We start from the raw sequence: 24,822 nt of genomic DNA on the forward strand, positions 1-24,822 counted from the left end.
TGGAAAAAAAAAAGGCAATCTGTGCCTTTTTTAAGCCATTTGACCCCACTCCAGGGACTGGCAGATGTCAGTGCTGCTCTGTTCCTTCCTGGTCCTCCCGGATGAAGACTACAGTGAAGGCACAAGCTGTTTCTCTGAATAATGCAACCATGGAATAGTGGGAGTAAGAGCACTGGACAGGGAGTCAGGAAGCCCAGGTTAGCAGATGGATAAGAGATCCCAGGAGGAAGGAAGGAGATGGGCAAGCCTCCTGACCCAACTCTGCAGGAAACCAGCTATGGGCTGAACACAGAGGTCCCCAGATCCACCCGTGTAGGGCAGGTTCCAGTAGTAGGAGTCAGCAAACACAGAGGTCAGAAAGGGAGGATGTGGCAGTCCTCTGGCCTCACATCACAAAGTCTACTGATTAGATGAGCCGGGATGTGCCATCACAGGGATCAGGGCTTGCTTCTGCTTCAACTTGTCAGCAAGCTCTTGCCTCCACCATCCTGGGAGAGGTGGGCTAACTCCTCTGAAAGGCACTTGGGTCATCTTTCAGGGGGATGCTGCTTCCTCCTCCCTGCCCCACCCCCTACCCAGGGCTAGATGGATTTGCTGTGCTCTGGTTTTGCCATGTATCCAGACACCTACCAGCTGGACTGGCCAGGGACAAGCAAAACATGAAGTCAGAAAAGAACAAAGCCAATTTCCTTCAGCAGCCCGAGACCTTGACCTCACCAGCCCTGGGCCCCATCCCTCACACCCATCTCTAGCTCACTGCTCTGACAGAGGAAGGGATTCCCCCTTCATCTGCTGCACTTGTGAGAACCACAATGTCTTCCGGTCCCTATCCTGGCTCTCATCTGAGGGGTGCTTTGAGCTGTCCTTCTACCCCCGCAGGTTGTCATGGTGACTGCCGCTCAAACTCTCCATTGGACAGAGCAGCAGATTGTCTCCATGGTGATCAAAAGGATCTGTGGAGAAAGGATGTTTGGCCTTGGAAACGCACTCATGGGAAAACTCCTGGGAAATAAGCGTCTTCTGGGGGCATCAGAAGAGATTCTCCTCCTTGCGACACAGTTCTTCAGCCATTCCACTGGCCCAGAAAGCTTAGCTTTCTAACGGTTGATGCCATCATCTGTGTTAACATTCTAGCCATAGAGGATGCCAACTCCAGATTCCTAGCTGTGCCAAGGAAAACTTGCAAGTCAGGAAAGTATAGCTGAGATGCTGAAAAGCACCTGCCCTTTCAGTATTCTGCGGCAGTGCCCCCTGCACACCTTCCTCCCCAGTCTCCGTGGACCCTGGCTTCTCTCCCACTCTGACAAGACGCTGGGCTCACTTCCTGATAGGGTGTGAACTGATACAGCTGAAAACAATGCTCTTCCCTCACGCCTCCCCCACCAAAAAACATGTGCATTTTAGGAGAACCTTTGATAACAAAACAAACAAGTCTCTACTGTTGCCCAACAGTCTCTGATAGACATTTCCCTGTCCCATGTATGCATATTTCTCTTCTACCTTTCATACCTTGAATCTTGGCTTTTGCACAGTTAAAGCTCACAGTATAGCAGGGAGGTCACTAGGGCTCTTTGAAACACCTAGTCCCTTGCTAATCTGACACCTGCACTCCTGCAATCAGGCTGGGCTAGGTCAAGAGAAATTGGCTTTCCTCCCTTTGCCTTTCAGACAGGAACCATTTCCCTACCTACCTCAGGCAACCCACAACTTCTTGTCTCTCCCTATCAATACTTGCTTTCAAAGAGGATCAGAAACCCATTCACATCGGAATGTGACTAATAACAGATTAAAGTATAGTCTCCCCCAGGGAAATCAGAGGTTAAATTGTAAGGAATAATTCTTAAGTGGAATTCAGGCACCAGCTCAAGGATCAGTGCTACAAGAGTACAGTTTGAACTTTACTCTTAGAAAGAAAAAGAAATGATATGGGTCTTCTTTTCTCCAAAGCATTTCTTTATACTTGCCGACTCCCTTGGGTGATAAAGGGAGTTGGTTTTGTTTCAGCTCCTATTTCTAAAGCCTAGGATGTGATTTGTCATAAAGTTCTGCCACACTGAAGCTAGATATAGCAGCACCATAAGAGGACTCTACCTCCACTGCCCAATGTCACTGCTTCCTTCCCAGCTGCCTGGCCTCGTGAGAGCACAAGCATGGTGGTACTCACCAGCATATTCAGGTGGGGCAGCCAACCATGGGAGGCCACTCCCCCAGCTGCCTCCTCATCTTCACCTCCTCTTCGTGACCCTGGGTTTCTCCTGGGATGTCTCACTCACTAAAAGCAAATCAAAAAGCCTTTTTCAGATACACCTGAGTTCAAGTATGAGCTTCACCAATTATGCCACTGAGTGTCTGTCTGCTTGAATTTCTCCAAAAGTAGAGCCTAAGACAGGTAAATCCTTTGTGATGTGACTTTGGGGGAAGCAGGGAGGGGGCAGGGAGAGAGATTCAGGTCAGCAAGCAGAGCTAATATAAATAAGGATGCAGTGTGGGGTTGCTACTGTGGGCAACAGGAATCAATTCCACCAAGACCCACTGAGAAATTAACAGAATGTCTTCCTGCCCATAGAAGGGAAATTATGCTCTGTCTCGCGCTTGTTAACCCTGTGCTTCTGACAGGTGCATGTTTGAGATGAGTCTGGACTCCCTGGGAACTGTCCACCTGGGCTGAGCTGGGGGCCCTGAAGGGATGCCCACGCTTAGGCAAGTTACCGACCATTTCTGGAATCTAGGTTCTTCACAGGTAACCCTCTGCCTCACAGAGCTGTTATAATCTATAAATGAGAGAACTCCTGAGACACTGTTAGCACAGTGCCTGACCCAGAATAAAGGCTCAATAAATAGCAGCTACTATTCCCGTGCTGCAACTAGAGATGCAGAGCGCTTCTGTTGAGCCCTAAGGCTCTGAGAGTCTGTAGTACTCACCCCACCCCCATCTCTCTGGCAGGACCCAGATTGGGTAGGACTGGAAGTGACATAGGAAATGGCTGCTGAGGAAGCAACCTGATTTCCAGATCTAGGAAACTCCGAGAAGTTTTTTGCTTATTTCTCAAAAGAAAGACAACCCCAGCAAGGGCCTGGAGTGCATGAGGCAGAGAGGTCTGTAGCTCCGGAGTGGCCAGGAGGGTGGAATCCTCCACTTTTTTTTTTAAAGAAGGAACAGTTTTCTTATATGGTTTGCCACTGCCAATGCACCAGGCTGACCCTTCAGAGCATGAATTCATTCATTCAGAATTCATTTATTTATTTAACAAGGCTTCACTAAGGACTTCCTATGTGCCAATCTCCTTGTTGGACGCAGAGCCTTCCGAAATGAAAAGTAATCCCCGCGCTAAGAACAGAAAGGTACAGCAATGATGCCCATGCACTATAACAAGTGCCACACTAGAAGCTGCCCTGGAAGGTGAATTCCACCAAAGGGAGCAACCTGCAAAGGCTTCTTGACAAGACAGGACACAGCACATGGCACTCATGGGGCACTATAAATCATTCAATAGGCAGCAGTGATGCTCCTAAGGACACGTAATGTCTATTTTTTAAAAAAAATTTTTAAAGACTGACCAGGGAAGCAGAGGTCAGGATTTCAGAAGAGCTGTCTGCCACACAAGGGAATTTGGCCTCATCCTAAAGCTGATGGGAAGTCACACCAAAGAATGTATTTATTGGGAGGCTGAGATGGGTGGATCACGAGGTCAGGAGATAGAGACCATCCTGGCTAACAGGGTAAAACCCCATCTCTACTAAAATTACAAAAAATTAGCCAGGCATGGTGGTGGGCACCTGTAGTCCCAGCTACTCGGGAGGCTGAGGCAGGAGAATGGCGTGAACCTGGGAGGCGGAGCTTGCAGTGAGCTGAGATCATGCCACCACACTCTAGCCTGGGCTACAAAGTGATACTCTATCTCAAAAAAAAAAAAAAAAAGGTATTCAGTACCTTTCAGTACCCTTCAGTACCCTTCAGTCCATCCCCCTGCTATGGTTTGAATGTGTCTCCTCTAAAATTCAGGTGTTGAAACTTTTTTTTTTGAGACAGAGTTTCGCTTTTGTTGCCTAGGCTGGAGTGCAATGGCATGATCTTGGCTGGGCTGCAACCTCCGCCTCCTGGGTTCAAGCCATTCTCCTACCTCAGCCTCCCAGGTAGGATTACAGGCATGTGCCACCACGCCCAGCTAATTTTGTATTTTTTGTAGAGATGGGGGTTTCACCATGTTGGTCAGGCTGGTCTTGAACTCCTGACCTCAGGCAATCCACCCACCTCAGCCTCCCAACATACTGGGATTACAGGCATGAGCCACAGCACCCGGCCAGGTGTTGAAACTTAATGGCCAGTGTGATGGTATTGAGGTGGTACTCTAAGAGGTATTTAGGTCAGGAGGAACCCTCCCCTTATGAATGAGATTAAGGCCCTTATAAAAGGGGCTTCACAAGCATTCAGCTCTCTTGCCCTTCGCTCCTGCCCTGTGAAGACTCAGCGTTCCTCCCCTCCAGGGGTTGTAGCACCAAGGCGCCATCTTGGAAGCAGAGAGACCAGGTCCCCTGTAGCCAGCACCTTGATCTGGAACTTCCCAGCCTCCAGAACTGTGAGAAGCTGTCTTTTACAGATGACCCCACCTCAGGTATTTTGTTATAGCAGCACAAATGGACTAAGATACCCCTTATTGTAATAAATGCTGCAACTTCTACATCAACAGTGATGTTCTAATCTATAAATGAAGGCAGAATCAAAAGTAACCAATAGGCCACTTCGCAAATAAACTTTTGGTAGCTGTTTAAAATCACCACAAACAACCAAAACCTTTCTTCCCTTGCCTTTGCTGATTGAAAAACTGTTGGCCAGGCACAGTGGCTCATGCCTGTAATCCCAGCACCTTGGGAGGCCAAAGTGGGCAGATCACTTGAGGCCAGGAGTTTGAGAACAGCCTGGCCAACATGGCGAAACCCCATCTCTACTAATAATACAAAAATTAGCCAGGCGTAGTGGCGCGCATCTATAGTCCCAGCTACTCAGGAGGCTGAGGCATGAGAATCACTTGAAACTGGGAGGCAGAGGTTGCAGTGAGCTGAGACGGCAGCACTTGTACTCAATCCTGGGAGACAGAGCAAAACTCTGTCTCAAAAAAAAAAAAAATAGAAAGAAAGAAAAAGAAAAATTGTTCATACACCATCCTGAGCCACCTTTATACTTTCACTAAGAAAGTTCACAGCATTGCTGTGGAGTCCCAGGTACAATAATGTGATGATTGATACTGAGTGTCAACTTGACTGGATTGAAGGATAAAAGTATTGATCTTGGGTGTGCCTGTAAGCGTGTTGCCAAAAGAGATTAACATTTGAGTCAGTGGGCTGGGGAAGGCAGACCCACCCTTAATCTGGTGGGTACAATCTAATCAGCTTCCAGAGAACATAAAGCAGGCAGAAAAATGTGAAAAGGAGAGACAGGCCTAGTCTCTGCCAGTCTACATCTTTCTCTCATGCTAGATGCTTCCTGCCCTCAAACATCGGACTCCAAGTTCTTCAGTTTTGGGACTCTGACTGGCTCTCCTTGCTCCTCAGCTTGCAGACAGCCTATTGTGGGACCTTGTGATCCTGTAAATTAATACTTAATAAAATCCCATATATATATTCATTCAAAGAATATATATATATATCCTATTAGTTCTGTCTCTCTGAGAGAACCCTGACTAATACAAATACATACTGAGTGGATAGATGAATGGAAAGGGGGACAATGGTAATAATGATAAATGCAACAAGCAACTATGCATACCTACTTGCACGGACATAGACTGTCTTTAGTAGCAGTGATTGCCTCCAGGGAGGGCAGCTGAATTCTAGGGTTTGAGGGTAAAAAAGAGACTTACTTCTCACTTTTCACCCTTTCAAAGTACTTAAATTTGTTACAAAATTAATTTGTCAAAAAAATGTTTTAAGTAAATGTAAGTGCTGTCAATACCCTCCAGCCAAAGACCACCAGATCACAACTGTAGTCAAATAAAACTGGTTTTATTGATTTGCCACAATAAGGGAGAACACACACCATGGGGATCTGTGGGGCATCTCAGTAAGAGAATGTTAGAAAGGACTTATAGGATTTAGCTTGTGTCAGGAGATTTTGAGGAGGATTCAAGGAAGCAAGGCTTTGCCCTGGATTGGATCCTGCCGGGAAGCAGGGGTAACTCTCTGATTAGAGTCTTAACCATGAGTGTCTTAACAGTTTGAGTCTAGAAAGAGAGAGGAAAGGAGTGAAGTTAAATGTGCTTTTGATGAAGCAGCGGCAGTCACTCTTAAGCAGGCTAGGGGGAATGGGTGTTTGTTCATTTTTGTAGTTTGGATGATATATTTAGTCCATTCTCACATTGCTATAAAGAACTAACCAAGACTGGGTAATTTATAAAGAAAAGAGGTTTAATTGGCCCACGGTTCTGCAGGTTGCACAGGTAGCATGGCTGGGGAGGCCTCAGGAAACTTACAATCATGACAGAAGGCAAAGGGGAAGCAGGTGTGTCTTCACATGGCAGAGCAGGAGAGAGAGAGCAGGGGGGAGGGTGCCACACACTTTGAAACAGCCAGATCTCATGGGAGCTCTATCCTGAGACAGCACTAGGGGGATGGTGCTAAACCATCAGAAACCACCTGATGATCCAACCACCTCCCACCAGGCCCCACCTCCAACACTGGGGATTAAAGTCAACATGAGATTTGGGTGGGGACACAGATCCAAACCATATCAGATAATAATTTATCTTGCCTGTGTTCAGACATGATTACAGAGTAATCTTATTTTTGTCTTTATCCATCAAGTGAACCGAGTGACCTTGCCTGAAGGGGTATTTCCTGAAATTGTTTATGTTGAACAGAGCACCTTCATCTAGCTATAGGGCCAGGCCAGCTCCTATTAACACTAAGGCCTGACTGCCGGGGTTGCTTTTCTTTTTGAGTGCCTTTCAAACTAAGGAGTACAGATGTTAATTCAGTTATTTACTTTTACTACACTGCCTGAGTGGTACAGAAATTGACCTGATTTTTTTTTAATTATTGATTGAATACCAAGTAAGGATCACTCCAGCAACTTTTTGAGACACTGAAGTTCTTTAATAGAAGATATTCTAAAACTCCAGTGGGCAGGAGCTTTGAGGATGGGCCTGCTGTTGGCTGGGATGCAGCGGGGATCAGCCAGGCTCTCCGACCTCCCACTGGTATGACAGTGAAGTCATTTGGGCTTATCAGTGGGCTGGCAGAGGTTAATGCCAGCTTGGCCATCCCATCTTCAAGAACTGTTCCTATTTAAATCCAGAAGCTCCTGCCTAGGAGGGGAAGAAAAGAACTTCTTAAAGGATCATCAATGCCGGAGACCAAGAAAGCAGGGGAACCTGGCATGGGGCTTTCCTCATGGACAAGCCCACACTGGGAATTCAGGAACCCGATTTCTGGATAATTTCTCCCACCAGCCCTCCACATTGTCAAGTCCCTTGCCCCTCTATGGCCCTCAGTTTCCTTGTCTATAAAATGGCAGGGGAGAGGAAAGGTGGGGGTAAATTAGACTTTTCTATTATCTTTTCCAGTTCTCTCTTCCTTAACTCTGGGGTGTGGCTGCTCCCAAGGCGGGTGATGGGCGGGTTTCAATCTCTTCTTGAAAAGGTTACAGACCAGGGCACTGGAGGAAAACCAGAAGAAGTGGCAGGAAAAACACAGCCTTTATGGCAGGAATGCAGGCTTACATCAGATGAATCCTCAGGCAGTTACACCTCCCCACAGCTGCATCAATGCTTAACCCCAATAAGTGAAGCAAGGCAGGAGTAGAACTGAGCCTCTCTGAAAGATCTGGCAGGAAGTTAGCTGATAAAATTCTGGACAATGGGGAACAGAAGAAAGGAGTTAGAGGAGGATTCTGGAAATGGCTCTACCTGATGTAGACTGTTTTATAGTTGAGGGTTGGAGGGTCCTATGATCTGAATGTAGCCCCTAAAATTGATAGCTAAAACTTAATGGCTAGTGTGATAGTATTAAGAAGTGGGATCTTTAGGAGATGATAAAGTCATAAGTGCAGAGCCCTGATGGGTGGGATCAGGGCCCTTATAAAAGGGCTTGAGGGAGCGGGATCATGCTTTTCTGCCCTTCCAGCAAGTGAGGACACAGCAATGGGGCGTCATCTTTGAGGCAGAGAGCAGCTCTTACTAGACACAGAATGCTGGCATGTTGATCTTGGACTTCTCATGCTCCAGAACTGTGAGAAATAAATGTCTGCTCTTTATAAATTACCCAGTCTGCAGCCAGGTGTGGTGGCTCAAGCCTGTAATCCCAGCACTTTGGGAGGCCGAGGCAGGCGGATCACCTGAGGTCGGGAGTTCGAGACTAGCCTGACCAACATGGAGAAACCCCATCTCTACTAAAATACAAAATTAGCTGGGCATGGTGGCACATGCCTATAATCCCAGCTACTCCAGAGGCTAAGGCAGGAGAATCACTTGAACCCGGGAGGCGGAGGTTGTGGTGAGCTGAGATCGCGCCATTGCACTCCAGCCTGGGCAACAAGAGTAGGGAAAAAAAAAATTACCCAGTCTGCAGTATTTTGTGGTAGCAACATGAACAGGCTAAGATAGAAAGTGATGGTTTCTTTTCCTTGGCATCCCATACTTCCTCCTCTTGCCTGTTAAAAGAACCCCTCCAGATATAGGCTGACTGTGCTCTCAGATATAGGCTGACTGTGCTCTCAGTAAGCTGTTCAGTTGGCCCAGGGAACAACTTGCTTTAGATGGAAGGACAGTTCATTTTTCTGGTAAAATCTGACCCAGGACATTCGAGACCCAAACTGCCTGTTGCTCTGGTTGGGGTTATTGCTGAGGTTTCCAAACATCAAATCCACATTTGGGGTGCTTCAGGCCACCAGGGACCCACCATTACCATGAGCATCCTTTGTCAATTGTCTCCAGAAACCAAGTTACCTGAAATGGGACAAGAGAAGGCCCTGTGTTACTCCACTTCCCAAGTCCTCACATTGTAAAACTGTCCTGTTATTTACTTAGGGAAAAGTAAAGGGATTTTTAAGATCAGCGTGTAAACTTTATAGTATTAATTGTTGCATTTAAATAATTCTATTTTGCAACAAATAGAACATTCGGTTTTGAAAGACCCCCAAGCTCTTTTCATGTGTCTAGTTAATTAAGGGTTTTCTCTCTGATCCTCCTTTCCTGTCTTCTCTTCCTTTTAATTCTCTGGTTTCTTTCGGTAACCCCAAGAGACAGCCACGGGGACTGCTCAAACCATTAACGAGAGATTTGAGATTGGGCAGCTTGAAAGCCTCCAGTGAAAATTTCTAAACCTACCCCTTGGAGGAAGTGGACTAACTGTCATTTTGCGCATAGGAAATATTTTGTTTCTCCCTGGAGTCTCACAGGAGCAATGGATTGAGTGTTTTGTTTTTAAGCATATTTGAGCCCATGGACTATTACTTCCCAGAGACCTTGTAGCAGATGTATTCAGTGCCCTGACTCTTGCCCTCATCCTGATTTCAGACATGGCTGGGGTGGGCCATTTCCTGTGGGTCTCAACTCATTGCACTGTGGATGCATCTTCCTCTTTGATTGGGGGAATTGTGTAGGAGCTGATAACTCCGAGGCAACCCTTGATAGGTGGGAGATAAGAACCCATGGATGAATATTCCATCTGCCATCCCACACTTCCAGAGGCATCCCACACTCTTATAAGAGGTCCTAGGGGGATGGGCATGTGGGGGCTTCCTCCATGATGTACCCCTGTAGTGGCTTTCCTGCCTCCCTAACTCTCTCACCACTCCCTCCCTCACTCCTGCTCCCTCTCATATCTTGTCCAAACATTGAAAGCCTCAGGCTCTGCTTTCAAGAGACACAGAACAGGACGGAATAGCCAGAGGAGAGAACTGGGCTCATAGAGCCTTGGCCATCATTTTGTCATGGAGGATGGTTAAGAAAAAGACTCATATTCAAATCACAGCTTTGCCTCTTGCAAGCTGTGAATATCCACAAATTAACTTCTCTGGAGTGGGTAGCAATTAGAAAACATCAAAAGTCACAGATAAAATGACCAGCAAGGGGAGTCATTTTACTCACTAGGATTCATAGGAATGCTGCCTGCATAGGGGACAGCATCTTTTAGCCTTCAAGGGCTAACGGGACAGAAACTCTAAACTTGAGTCCAGCCATCCAGGGCACACAAAACAGTCATGGCCTGCACCGCTCCTTCAGGTTCCTCCACCTGCCTCGACATACTCTCCCAGCCCTACACATGAGGAGGCATGAGGCATACTTCATTCTGAACCTTGATCTGTGATCACTCCTTTCCTCCATTTCCATCCTACTCCTGTCACTCTTTTACTTTGTCAATCAGCCAGTGCTTACCCCCACTATATAATTGACCAAAGGGACCATTTGCTCTGGAAGGACAACTCGTCTTCTTGGTAAAATCTAATCCAGGATGTTTGCTGCTGAAGTCAACAGTGAATACACACTGCCTCAGGCATGCACCCATTTCTGTCCTCACCTGATCCCACAGAACCAAGCCTCCATAAAACCTCACGTTCTACTCTTCAGCTACAGCCACAATCTCAAGAAACCCTAGGACCACACCTTCTGTTACAATTTAGCACTGGGTTCCTCACCCTGGCACTGCCCTGACCTCCCTCCTGCTGGGTGAGCCAAGCCTCACAAGGCAGGGACAGCTGGAGATAAGCAGTGCCGAGATGAGTGCTACATTGCAGTGGACAAGAGGATCTCCCCCAACCACACAGTGGTCTGGAAAAAGCAGAAACAGGGGCTGCAGCTTGTACCACTTTTTATTCCAAGGGGTGGGGATAATATCCAAGCAAGCATGGGTTGCCTGGTGAGTCACCAGACAGAGAACCCTCGGGCTGGAATGCCGTCACCCCAGTTTACCAGAATGCTTATCTGTGGCCATCCCTGCACACTCTAGAATTCCCCCATAGCCCTGGGACTTTTTCTCTTTTCTCTTAAGGGATCAGAGATAAGGGAATTAACCTGAAATGTACAAGGAGGCAACAAAGTGCTCCCAAAGTGGAGAGTCTGCTATTCCGACTCCGGCCCCCAGAGTCTGACCCATCCTGAGGTGCTCTGCCCACACCTGAAGAGCTGTAAACTCATCAGTCCCACTCACTGCCTTTCATCACTTCCAGGGTTCCATTTCCTCCTCCTGCCCAGCTCCCAGCCACTTCCAAGCCAGCAGAAACCCTCTGGCTGTTGTTTTGTTTTTTGTTTCTCATTGATTAGCCCAGGTAATAGTCTCAGTACCTCCCAAGGCTACTGGAAACCAAACAAATACTGAGGTGATTTATCCCAAGGAAGCACATGTGCATGGTTACATACAACCCATAGCCCCTGTGCTGGAAACTTGGCCTGACAAAGACTATGGGAGAAGGAGATGGGAGACTCAGCCAGTCCCAGCCCTTGTCCTAACCCTACCCAGTTAGGCCACAAGACACTGCACTCTGTTCACTTAGAGGGCTGTGAGGCACGGGACAGCCCAAGGAGCATGGCAGCGTGGAGGAGCTGAGTCAGAGCACAAAGGCCTTCCCTTCTGTCTGTCCCCGACTCCTCGCTCTGCAAGGCTTGGCTCAGCTTGGACCCAGGATGGGTATTTCAACAAAGGAAGAGGCAAGAGCCGTAAGTCAAGTGCAAATCCCCCTCTGCACCTCCCACATCCTCACCTGCACTTTCTCCAACGCCTTCCCCTTGCTAAGGTCAGTCCTATTGTACCACACACACACGACACACACACACTTGCCCACACACAAAAACACATGTCACCAGGACTCCAAATCCCCCCTTTGAGCATTGCTCAGCTGTGTGCAAAGTCCTCTTCTCCCCACTGTGTACAGAAATGGGGCTTTCTGTCTTGGTGACATCTCTCTGCTCTTACCTAGGAAGTCAAATTTTTCCCTACTCTCATTGCAGGGAGGACAGGGATCAATCCCCTGCCCTGCTTTCGAACTGCGGTTCCACCAGCCTCTCTGCAGCCAATCTCTCCACTCTCGGTGTCTCTCCTGCAAGCCTACATTGTCCCATCTTACCAGGTTACTTTCACTGCACTCAGCCCCTGAAAGTGGAGGAGAAGGTCATGGTGCTGAAGCTAGAGTGGCAGGGCCGTATTCACTGCCTTGGCTGTTCCAGAGCTGCAGAACCTTTGAGTGAGTTACCTCTCTGGGCCTGGGCTTCTCACCTGGAGAATTTGGCCTTCCATTGCCTGCTGCATCTCCTACTACACCTTGCACTGTCTCCCCAGCTCATCCAGGCTGTAGAACCTTCCCCACATTGACTGAAGCCTCAGTGCTGAGACCTTATGCTTTTGGGTCACTGAAGAATTTGGATCCCCACCATCCCCCGTACTGGGATCCCTCCAGTGGGCCACGTCAGGTGACATCCTGGCACTGAACTGTGGCCTGGACATGTCCCAAACCCAGGGAGACCTCGTTATCCATTTTCCTCCATCCTCAATTCAGAGTTGCTGAGTTTGGCTAGAAAAACCATGTGTCTATGTTGCCTGATTCCACTATAAATTCACCCACTGGAACCTGTATGGGGCTTTGGGTAACTCAGACACTCTTCTGTTCGGCCCTGATTCTTTCTAAGTTGCACCTAGCCCAGTAGCTGGTTCAAATCTCCCTTGGGACCCTGGGATGCCCACCGCACACTGCCATAGGAGGGATTCACACTCATTTGCTCCATGAGGGAGGGCTGTCAACCAAATAATGTTAGATGAGAATCACACACCTTAAAGTCAGGAAGGATTTTGGGGGACCCCCATTTCTCAGAAACTGAGGCTCCCAATCTTACTTCCCAGTCAGGGCAGGTTTGGGGTAAGGACTCCACCAGCGGACTTACTCCAAGCAGTGACGATGCCACTCACAGCAAGACTCATGGAGGGCTACAGAATGGAGACCACATTTGAATTCTGGTTCTTCCTGTCTTCCTCTAAAAGCCACAGAAGGCTTGACATCTGGCTCTGCTTTCTGGAGAACCCAGGCTGAGGGGTGTGCTTCCATAAGAATGCATTCCTTCAGCAGCCCATGGAGGTGGGTGGCCTGAGGCTGATGCATGGTAGTGCCCACCTTCCAGGGTGGGCAGCCTGGATATGGCACAGATGTCCAGGCAGGGAGAGCTGGATTTAGGGAGGCCCAGCACAGGAGCTGCAGGTGGCCCAATTCCATGAGGAAGGAGGAAGTAAAGAACTTAGACAGTGGGAAGAGAAGGAGCAGCGGACAGGGCCAGGCACTGCTCAACCAGAAGACCCTCCCCCCTCAGCATCCAGAAATAGTTTTGGAAGTAGGGACACTGGGGAGCTGTAAAAAGTGGCCTCTGATGCAGTGAGAAATCACTGCTCACCTCCAAGCGACTGTGTTCCTCTTCCTTTCCATGGAGTTCCTGGAAAGGAGTGGGAGCCTGGCTGTAGAAGGCCAGGAGGAGGGAGGTGATGCCTGGAGGGTCTCAGGCAGATCCCTGGCACCTCCAGAGATCTGCTTGCATTTGCTTTTTCTCTACTGCAGGGCCTGGGCCACAAAGGAGGCAAGTCTGCTACATCACCCCTTCACCCTTTGGCTGCTGAGTCATAGGAATGCCTAGAGGAACCCAAGGAAGAGGCCAGGGCAGCCTGGCTGGGGGTAGTTAGAAAGATTTCAACAGTTAAACCTATCAGGGTTGCCCCACTCTGACCTGGCTGTGGCTCCCCTGTCAGGCCACATTCAAAGGAGTAATTAAAAGAGAATGAAATGAAGGAATAATAGGTGGGCAAGATTAAAGGAACCAGCAAAGTGTAGTGAAGCACCAGGAACCAGCAACAGTGATTCCTAGCCTGAAAGGACCAAGGAGGGAGCCAGTTGGTGGTTGGGGATTGGGGTGGCCTCACAGGAGCCGTAGTCATAGGTGGACACAGCCATTGCCTTCAGGGACGGGGCCAGGGAAACATGTGCCCTCCCCAGTTCTACCCCTGAGTGGAAGCCTGAGGGCAAGGAAGCCTCCGTGATACAGTACAGAGGTCAGCCTGGAACCACGCAAGGCAGAGAAGGGTGAGGAGTGGATCTGGAGGGCCAAAAACACATCCGGACTCTGGTCTTGTCCATTACTATAATATTTCTTCCCATGTCTTGAGGATTCCAGAGGTCCATTTATCCCTTCACCATTAACAGTCCCACCTGTTCAGATCCTGGCCTTCCCACTGAAAGACAGCATTCCTGCAACCCAATTTGTTCTTATGTTTAATGAGTAGGTCTCAGCTCCAATGGCACCTCCACCAGCCTCACTGGAAGCCATGGTCCTCCGTGGTCCTGTGATGCTTTGCATATGATGTGCCTACCCTGGCTTGCCCACCACCCCCACACCCTCAACTCCTCTGCCCTACTCCTTTTTTATTCTGTACCTACTAACACTATATATAATATAGTTTGTTATTTATTGTAGTTTCTCCTGACTAGCATGTGAGCTCATAGGGCAGCAAATTTTGTTTTGTTCGTTGCTATACCCCAAGCTCCTAGAACAGTGCCTGGCACAGAGTGACAGTCAATAAGTGTATCAAATGAATAAACATGTTCTGCCTCATTTTCTGATGAGTGTTCTACCTTCTGTTTTCCCATCACACTGAAGGAACTGGAGGAAGGTTTGGTCTTATTTATGTTTGTGTTCTCCAGGGTACCTGGCACAATGCATAGCTTGTAGTAAAATGCACAAATGCTTTTGTAATTGAACTATTCACACCACAAGGACCCATCCCCGGGTGGTGTGGGGAGGAGGTGCTGTTGAAGGGCTTCCATGAGACCAAGGCCGGGGGTCAGCTTGGAAGCCTTGTCTCAGTTCCTCCCTCTGGACTGGTTCAGGGCAACATTTACGGGTGGCAAGAGGGGTGCTCAGGGCCATGGATGACTCGAGGACCACTGTTCCCCCTCCACTGTGCTGAGCCTCAGTATGCATACACAGAGGGTGGTGCCCCCGAATATGACTCAGGACAATACACAGGGCCTTTTCCGAGAGAGCCATGTGTTCACCCCAAGAGGAACTTCAGCTCTGACTACTCTCCTCTAACTGGAATTACGCACAAGATTCGGTAAAACTGTTTTCTCTAGGTTCTCAAAGGCCTATGTGGCCCAGAAAACATTAAGAAGTACTAGCCTGGAGGACTCCTGGGAGAACCCCAGAATCTTTCCACCATCACCCACCACCACCTTGCTGAGCCCCCAGCAGGCCCAGTTCAGGTAATAGAGCACACACAAAGCCTTCTGCAAGGCAGCACACTCACTCCCACCTGTGTCTGCGACGAGCTCAGGGCAGCTGGCGGTAGAGGTCTCTTCCCACCATGCTGCCCTGGGCTCTACCCTTGACAGATGCTTCCAGACTTGAGGATAAATTTGAGTTTATTTTAGGAAAAAATGCTTAAAGCACAAATTACAGAGAGGAGGAGCTGACATCCTTCAAAGGCCTGACCTTCTACTCCTTTCCTTTAAGGTTCCTCCAAAGCACCAGCTCCATAAAGCCCTTCAGCTCCCCAGCCCCACACCAAGAACCCCACATGTTGATTGGATCAGCCAAATCTACAAGCAGATAAGTCCTAAGGAGAATACTGAAGCATTTTTCTTCTTCCTCAAGCCTAGCATGAGTAAGCCCCCAAATTGCTAGTCTGACAGAATGGCAGACTCTGCCTCCAGATCCAAATGATCACCTAGACACCCCCTCAGGCTCCTGGGCCTGGGACCACAGCTGTGCAGCCGCCCCCACTCCTCTCAGAGCCGAGAGGAGAGGCCTGCCACCGCAATGCTCTCCCCGGTGATGTAGCTGGCATCTGGAGAGCACAGGAAGGACACGATTCCTGCACAGTCCTCTGACTCCCCAATCCTGGAATGGAAGGAGGACACAGTGTCAAGCATCTTGTACTCTGATTCTGCTGCTCTGGGGCTCACAGATGATAGGTGGGAGTGGGCTCCATGGGGAATAAGGGGGATGCAGCAGGGCTACTTGTACCCTCCAGGGCCATGTGGACTCCAGATTTCAGCAAAAAGAATGGCCAGATGACAGGGAGGGGTCTGCTCTTGCAATAGACTCAACTGCCCCTGCCTAGCCACACATGGACCACCAAATCTCCAAACCCCACTTGCCTCTGCAGCTGATGATGTTCCTTGAAGTTCTTCCAGGAAGACTCATCCCCATGCAACTGGGCAAAGGGAAGAAATGAAGGAGTCCGTGCTAGTAAAACAAGAAGATGGGCAGGGCCCCGGGAAGGCCACCAGGCAGAGCACCTAGTGCAGCTTTGCCCTTCTCAAAAGATGGAGCATCTTCTCAGGATGGATGGACTGCACCATGGCTGAGTTCAGAGAACAATGAGGACCTCAGTCATAGGCATGCTGACCTAAGGATTCAGTCACCCCTTTATCCCTTAGTCACTGGGAAGGGTTCCCACTGAGCCAGACTGGGAGATGGAAGACACACCCAATCCTCACCACTTTGCTGAAGTCAGTCTTGATCATTCCTGGAACCAGGCAGTTTACCCGGATGTCCTTGGGGGCCAGCTCCAATGCCAGTGTTCTAGTGAGACCTAGCAGCGCTGTCTTGCTGACATTGTAGACACCCAGCTCCTGGGAAGGGAATTGAGAGAGTGATTAGGATATGGGAGAGTGGGGGAAAGCATCAGTTGGATTTCTCACCTACAGGGATCTCACAAGCCCAGCAGCCCTCCCACCCACATGGAGACAAGCTCAGCCCAGGGCAGCAGGGGATGGTGGGGGTCTGTCCCAGGCACTTTGTCTGTAAGGCTCTGAGGCAGAGAACAAAGCTGTCCTTCACCCTATACCACTCAGGAGCGCAATGACCAAGCACTTACCACTATCGGAATATAAACTGCAACGGAAGAGACCAGGATGACAGCAGCCCTCCTGAGACAAGACAAACACAAGAGAAGCTGAAGCTAAGAGCTTACCACTGATGGTGATACTATCATGAGGTCATTAAATGATGCAACCCTCACAGAAGCAACACAGATCCTATTACTATCCCCATCTCAGAGTTCAGGAAACTGAGGCTCAGAAAGGTTTAGTACCAGCCAATACATGGCAGAGCTGGGACTCCATGCCTATTTCTCATAAATACGATGTCCGTGCTCAGAACCCTTATCCTCTGCTTCCTCTCTTGCCAGGTACTTGAAGGAGAGGGCAGGGTGGGCTTCGTGAAGAGGCACCCAAGGCTGATGGTGAGTGCCTATCAATGGGCAACCTCCAAGGAGCAGATGGGGTAAGGGAGACCAGAAGTGACAGTCAGGAACTTTCCTTCTACTGAAGACAGCCCCTGGCCAGTTCCTAAGGGTGTGTCTGTGAGGAGTACAGTCAGATCTGCAGGACCTGGAACACAGGCAGGGTCCCTGGAGACCAAGCACAGGCATGAGGAAGGGTCTGGGACAGGCTTTTTCCTATGGAGAGGAATGGGGCTAACCCTGTCATTGGTTTTAAGTTGGTAAGAACAGAGAGCAGGTAAGGTGACAATGACCAGCCCACAAGGTCAAGGAGCTAAAGCATAGCCTTGTCCCAAACCTGCCGATGTCAAGGCCAAGGAGGCTATGCCTGGGCCCCCGGAATACTACTCTCATCCAGCAGCCACTGGAATTGGGAATGGCAGCCACACAGACGGTGAAGCGGGACAGGAAGATGAGGGATGTGGAGATCCCAGACCTCTTCTGTCCTCTACCCACTACTGGCTATGCTACCGACTGTACTTCTGTGCCCACCTCAGGCCCCCAACTCCGACTGGTCCCCAACCCCGCCCTGCAGTACCTCTTCTCCATGTAGGGCAGCAACTGGCTCAGCAGCAGGGCTGGGGACTTCAGGTTCACACTTAGGATCTGAAATCAGAGCAGAGCATGGGTGAGGGCAGAGAGACATGGTCAGCCCAAGTCCTGCTCTCACAAGACACCTGGAGCCCTGTAATTTGTGCAGTAGACCCAATTTATGTGCATATAAGAGAAACCAATCCCCCTTCTGACTGGTGCAAGAGGTATTTCCAATTTGCTAATGGTTTCATAGGCAGGCAGGCTAAGTCACAGGCCTGTGAGCAGAGCCCTGAAAATGTGAATTGTTCAGGACTGACACGAGGAAGGAAATGTTCAGGCCTTTTAAAGAAAATGGGTACTGGGGGCAGTGGGTCATGCCTGTAATCTCAGCACTTTAGGAGGCCAAGGTGAGAGGATTACTCAAGGCCAAAAGTTCAAGACCAGCCTGAGCAACATAGTGAGACTTTGTCTCTACAAGAAATTTTTAAAATAATTGGCCTGGTGTGGTGGTGCACACCTGTAATCCTAGCTACTCAGGAGGCTGAGGCAGGAGGATCCCTGAAGCCCAGGAGTTTGAAGCTGCAGTGCGCCATGATCATGCCACTGCACTCCAGCCTGGGTGACAGAGTGAGACCCTGTCTCTTAAAAAGAAAACAACAACACACTGTAAGCAGAGGCCTCTGGAGAAAGACTGAAGACAGCCTGATGGAGGGGAAGCAGGTGCTAGAAGCAAGGGAGATTTCTGGAAGAGCCTTTTTTGTCTCTCTGAGCTTTCATTTGCTTGTCCTCTTGCCTAGTCCCCATAGAACTTAAGGCATACTCACAATGCGACAGCACAAAATAAATCAAATAGGTACTATGTGTGAAGAAACGGAGAAAAGGAAAAATCAGTGTAGAAAAATAAGAAAAAGCAAGAGTGAGGTTGGTGCCTACAGTTCACAGCATGTGATAAGGACTGAGCATTTATTCTATTATTTGGTCACAAAAACGCAGGGTGTAAGGGCCTACACACACCAGTTTATCGCAGACTTGGCTCTGAGCTTTCCTGCAGCCAATACAAACAGGCAGACACAATAGAGGATTGCCATTCTGGGAGCTAGATGTCTATGCTGATCCTGCTTGTGACTAAAGTCTGAATCTGGGCTAAGCCACACAGGTCCTGACACTCTGGAAGCTCTGTCTGGTGGGTCTGGGAACAGGAGAGAAGTGAAAGAGGAAGTAGCAAGGAAAGATGCAGAGGCGGAGCCTGAGAGCTAGGGCAGTGCCAGGTGGGACTGACATGGCACCAGGAGTCCCTCCTGCAGGGATCTGTCCTGATTCAGGTCATCTGCATCCTGCATCCCTAGGGAATGAGACTGCACATCTGCAACTGACCAGGACTGTTCACTGTTTTTTCCACTCCCCGATCTCACGCCCACTCAATCCCTTGGATGTGGGAAGGAGAAATACTTAAGCTGAATGTTGCTGTGGCCCATTTGACAAGAGGTTACCAGTGTGGGGGATGACCCCCCATGACTGCAAGAAGTGGCCCAGGTGTCAGAAGGGGGTACCACCCTGAGGTCCCTAATAAGAAGGAATTGAGGATTAGGCTAGCTGTAAGGGTTTCCTGGTCAAAACAGACCCCAACTAGCCCACAGGATATCTGTCCAATACTCCATGTGCATCAGGCTGAGTGAGGGGCTAAGACCCCTCCTAGACTCAGGAACAAAACCCAAGCCAAAGAAAAGGTGAGACTCCCTCCCTTGATGAAGAAAACTGCCCCATTAGAAAGTAAGAGAGAGTAGCTCTGTGTGCCAAGTAGTCCTGAGCAGAGAACTATCCATGAGCCTGAAAGAGGGCGCACGCTGGAGTCACTGGATCAGGAGAAGGATAGAGGTGATGTGGTTTTGGTAGTTTAACAGATTAGAGGTTTCCCAACCTGCTGGAAAGAAGGGGGGTCTGCCTGGAGATGGCCTCAAAACTGGCTCAAGAATAAGATGAGTGGTAAGGAACTCTCCTTACAGGACACCTAGTGAAAACGCATTTAGTTGAAAGCAGAGCATCTGGTAAATTCTAAACTCATTTTCTGACAATTTCACCTCCGAGGTGATGGCAGATGTGATCAGGCACAAGTCATCAATGATTTCTGTCCAGTGGTACAGAATTGCTCACTGAAGGCCAAGTCCTTGGAGAACAGGGGAGAATCAGAGAAAGTAAGGTCAGATTGTTGGCATCTGCCCTCAGCTTCAGGAGGGAGGACTGCAAACAGTTTCGAGAAAAAGAGTCATGATCCTGTGAACTGAGACACTAAACAGGAAAATGATTCAGGAGGGTTAGGAGACTGTCAGCAATAAAATCCCAGCTGTAAAATCACAAATGATCCTTTGGAGGCATTAACGACATAGCTAAAGAGCCTGGGGAAGCTGCTCAGCAGGGGCTGCAGGGAGCTCAAATTTCAGATCATCTCTGAGGACGTAGCCAAGGGCACCCAGCCAAGGGCAGACAGAAGGGAGGGGCCAGCCTGAAGATGATGTTGGCAAGTGAGAGTGCAGGAGCTAGGGAAGGCAGAACACACTAAGGCCAGAAGGCAGGAACACTTTGACCCAGTGCTTAGGGCAGAGTGGCGAATGCTCACAATGGCAGAAAGAATGAGATTCATCACCATGCATTCTGGCAGAGAGAACAGGAAACAAAACATGAGAGTGAAGGGAACAGAAGTCACTGGGGAACAACTAGGCCCAAGATGAGCTTCAAGGCATTTTACAAGGTCTCTCCCGGTCCCTTGTGGACAAGGTGGCAGAATCCTTGAATGGACTTGCAGCAGGCTGGGATGTCTAAGCCCCCGGAATGCTGATGGCTGGATCTGGTCCTGACAGCAAGTTCGTGTGGGACTCAGTGAGGAGCCCCCTTCTAGGAGAGACAGTCTCCGCAAGAGGCACAGGTGACCAAAGAAAAACACAGTATCCGTATCTTCCCCTACAAAAGGGTGTACCATACAGAAATGTTTGACTCTTACAGAGAGACTCTGACTAACCATTCACAGCTGTATCCCTAGAGCCTGGAATGGTGGTGCCTGGCAGACAGCAATAAATATCTGCTGAATGATTAAATGCAAAAGTGATGAGAAGAGAAAACAAAGCAGAAAGTGTGGGGGTCAGATTTAAGAACCAACAAGCCAGAAAGTAGCATCCGGGCACGTTTTGGGAGACAGCTGGCCAGGCAGGACTACCACCCGGGGCCTGCTTCTCCCATAACCTCTGGAGGGAAACAGAGAGTCTTGGTGGGCACACGCATGCTGGAGCCCAGCGCAGAACTGGCATCGGGCCCTCAGCCGCCTCCCCAGGGGTGGCCTCTCACCTTGTCCCAGATCTGCTCACTGGTCCCCAGGGTGCTCCCCACCAGAGGGTTGACCCCTGCACTGCACACCAGGAAGTCGACGCCCCCACAGTGCTCCAGGGCCTGCGGAGAGGGGATTGGATGAGTGTGGAGATGGCCTGAGGAGGGCTCTTCCTCCCAGGGCAGCCCAGGTCATAGGGCCTTCAGGCAAAGCTTGCAGAGCTCCTAAAGGAAAATGACCTAGGTGTCCCAAGGGCAGGCTCCTGGGGCCAGGCACTGAGAGAGGAAGGTCTCCTCCAGGAGTCCCTCTGGGGACCTCGCTCACCCCTTCAGACTCCTCCTCCACAATGATTCTCCCAGGGCCTGGGGGTGGGGTGAGGGTCCTCTCACGAACAGGCCACTTTCCTGAGGGACCTTCTGGGTAGCGAGGTTAGCTTGGGCAGCCTGGGTGCAGTCATGGTCTCAGGACATATTCTAGACCCCCTCCCAGGGCTGAGCAGTGAAGGAAAGGTTCTGCATGTTCCCCTCTCTGTGTCCTTCCATCGCCTGCCACCTCACCTTGGTCACCAGCCGCTGCCGGTCCTCAGGCTTCTGCACGTGGCACATGGTGCCCGCCACGCTCAGCCCCTCTCACTGCAGCTCAGCCACGGCCCGGTCCACGTTCTGCTGCTTCCGGCTGCTGATGACCACATGGGCCCCATCCCGGGCCAGACGCTGGGCGATGGCAAAGCCAATCCTGGATGCAGAGATGGAGGGCACAAGTCAGCCTCACTGTCCTTCCTCTACCCAGCTCTGGAAATCAGCAAATAAGGCTGGGTCTTTAAAACCCTGATTCCTTGTGGAAGCCACAAGGACCCTGTGAGGGGCCAGGACCCATGGGCAATCCAGCACTCACCCACTGGTGGACCCCGTGACCACAGCTACCTGGTTAGCCAGGACACCCTTCTGGTCTATCCCAGTGCTGCTCATCCTCACAGAAAGCCTAGCACAGGGATGAAACCAGCCCCGGTAGCCCCGGGCCACTGCTGGCAGCATGGTGGTTGGTGTCTGAGATGCTTCCTGCTGAATCAGGCCTGGGGGAAAAGATCAATTTCACTTATCACTGATGCCTCAGTGAGCATGAAGGTAATCTACCCTCCTCCTTCCTCCAGAGAGACAAGGCCAGCAACACAGAGTGGCAGAGAGTCAGGCTGGTTAGGGTAAATTTCAAACGGGAACCTCAGGTCAGGAAAGCAATCCATGAAAACTCCTAAGCTATAAAACTGGCGAAATTATTCACAAATTAAAATGTGAGACTCAACATTCAGTAGACAAGGGTGATTTTTCCATTCATTGCATAGCAAACATTGAGTACTGGCAATGTGTCAGGCACTGGGCAGTAGAGGTGGAGACACCTTAGTAAACCACAGACTCAGCCCTGGACCCCACCCATGCAGCTTCCCAGTTAAATGAGATGCCAGGCACCAACAAATAATTATACCAGTTATTAACTGCTTCTGTGTCTGGAATTGGTGGGTTCTTGCCCTCGCTGACTTCAAGAATAAAGCCGCGGACCCTGGCAGTAAGTGTTACAGTTCTTAAAGATGGTGTGTCCGGAGTTGTTCATTCCTCCCAGTGGGTTCGTGGTCTTGTTGGCTTCAGGAGTGAAGCTGCAGATCTTCGCAGTGAGTGTTACAGCTCTTAAAGGCAGTGCGTCTGGAGTTGTTCATTCCTTCTGGAGGGTTTGTGGTCTCACTGGCCTCAGGAGTGAAGTTGCGGACCTTCTGGGTGAGTGTTACAGCTCTTAAACGCAGCACGGACCCAAAGAGTGATCAGCAGCAAAGCAAGATTTATTGCAAAGAGCAAAAGAACAAAGCTTCCACAGCGTGCAAACGCACTCCAGCGGGCTGCTGCCGCTGCTGCTGCCTCGGGTGGCCTGGTTTTATTCCCTTATCTGGCCCCACCCACATCCTGCTGATTGGTCCATTTTACAGAGAGCTGATTGGTCCGTTTTGACAGAGTGCTGATTGGTGCATTTACAAACCTTTAGCTAGACACAGAGTGCTGATTGGTGCGTTTACAAACCTTTAGCTAGACAGAAAAGTTCTCCAGGTCCCCACCGGACCCAGAAGCGTAGCCAGCTTCTTCTCTCAATGGCACTCACTGAGGGACTTTGCGGCACCCAGCCCAGGCACTCCAGCAGCCCAGAGGGAGCTCTCCCCAGGCAAGCCCAGCTGGCACCGGCTGGCCCGCCGAGCCCCTGCTGGCTGGTGAGCGCCCTGCACAGTGTGGGCTCCTGCCGGCACCTCTCCCTCCACACCTCCCGTCGAGCAGAGGGAGCCGGCTCGGGCCTTGGCCAGCCCCAGAGAGGGGCCCCCACAGTGCAGTGGTGGGCTGAAGGGCTCCCCGGGCACAGCCAGAGTGGATGTGGAGGCCGAGGAGGCACCAAGAGTGAGCAAGGGCTGCTAGCACGTTGTCACCTCTCACTTCTAGTTGAAAAAGCAAAATCAACAGAAACTCTCATTCACTGCTGGATAGAGGGTAAGTACAATCACTTTAGGAAATGATTTGGCATTATATGGAGAAGTTGAAAATACAGATCTCTGACTCTGTAGAGGGAACTCACATCCTGCAGAAAGGAGGTCATGTGTGCACCAAGAGACTGTACACACATGTTCACAGCAGCCTGCTTAGAATGTTCCAAACTGGAAACAAGTCTGTGTTAGTTTTCACACTGCTATAAAGAACTACCTGGCCCGGCGTGGTGGCTCACGCCTGTAATCCCAGCACTTTGGGAGGCCGAGGCGGGCGGATCACGAGGTCAGGAGATCGAGACCATCCTGGCTAACACAGTGAAATCCCGTCTCTACTGAAAATACAAAAAATTAGCCGGGCGAGGTGGCGGGCGCCTGTAGTCCCAGCTACTCGGGAGGCTGAGGCAGGAGAATGGCGTGAACCCCCGGGGGGGCGGAGCCTGCAGTGAGCTGAGGTCGCGCCATTGCACTCCAGCCTGGGCGACAGCGAGACTCTGTCTCAAAAAAAAAAAAAAAAGAACTACCTGAGGCCAGGCACTGTAGCTCACACCTGTAATCCCAGTACTTTGGAAGGCCAAGGTGGGCAGATCCCTTGAGCTCAGGAGTTTGAGACCAGCCTGGGCAACAAGGTGAAACCCTGTCTCTACAAAAATTAGCTGGGTGTGGTGGTGCGTGCCTGTAGTCACAGCTACTCGGGAGACTAAGATGGGACAATTGCTTGAACCCAGGAGGTCAAGGCTGCGGTGAGCTGAGATTGCACCACCGTACTCCAGCCTGGCAGGCAGAGCAAGACCCTGTCTCAAAAAAAAAAAAAAAAAAAAAAAACTACCTGAGACTGGGTAATTTATAAAGAAAAGAGGTTTAATTGACTCACAATTCCACAGGCTGTACAGGAAGCATGGCTGGGAAGGCCTCAGGAAACTTACAACTAAGGCAGAAGGTGAAATGAAGCAGGCAGGTCTTACACAGTTGGAGCAGGAGGAAGTGAGAGCAAAGGGGGAGGTGCTACACACTTCCAAACAATGAGATCTCATGAGAACTCACTATCACAAGAGCAGCAAGGGGGAAATCTGCCCCCATGATCCAATCACCTTCCACTAGGCCCCCTCCTCCAACATTGGGGATTACAATTCGACATGAGATTTGGGCAGGGACACAGACCTAAACCATATCAAAGTCTATATGTCTATTAACGGTGGAATGGATAAAC

The 24,822-nt window shown here is 49.9% G+C and overlaps 1 protein-coding gene across 1 annotated transcript; it reads right to left on the minus strand.

The window, feature by feature from the left end:
* Nucleotides 1–15,381: 15,381 nt before the first annotated feature.
* LOC129490527 (dehydrogenase/reductase SDR family member 2, mitochondrial-like) lies at nucleotides 15,382–24,399 on the minus strand. The gene is given in 9 exon segments (XM_063609350.1): nucleotides 15,382–15,863; nucleotides 16,124–16,179; nucleotides 16,455–16,600; nucleotides 16,846–16,897; nucleotides 17,789–17,856; nucleotides 21,121–21,222; nucleotides 21,658–21,835; nucleotides 21,995–22,172; nucleotides 22,580–24,399. Coding segments are annotated over 8 exon segments (903 nt in total). The 5' UTR covers nucleotides 22,135–22,172; nucleotides 22,580–24,399; the 3' UTR covers nucleotides 15,382–15,702.
* Nucleotides 24,400–24,822: the final 423 nt, after the last annotated feature.

Source organism: Symphalangus syndactylus, chromosome 9 (genome assembly GCF_028878055.3).
Source record: "Symphalangus syndactylus isolate Jambi chromosome 9, NHGRI_mSymSyn1-v2.1_pri, whole genome shotgun sequence".
Lineage (NCBI taxonomy): Eukaryota > Metazoa > Chordata > Mammalia > Primates > Hylobatidae > Symphalangus > Symphalangus syndactylus.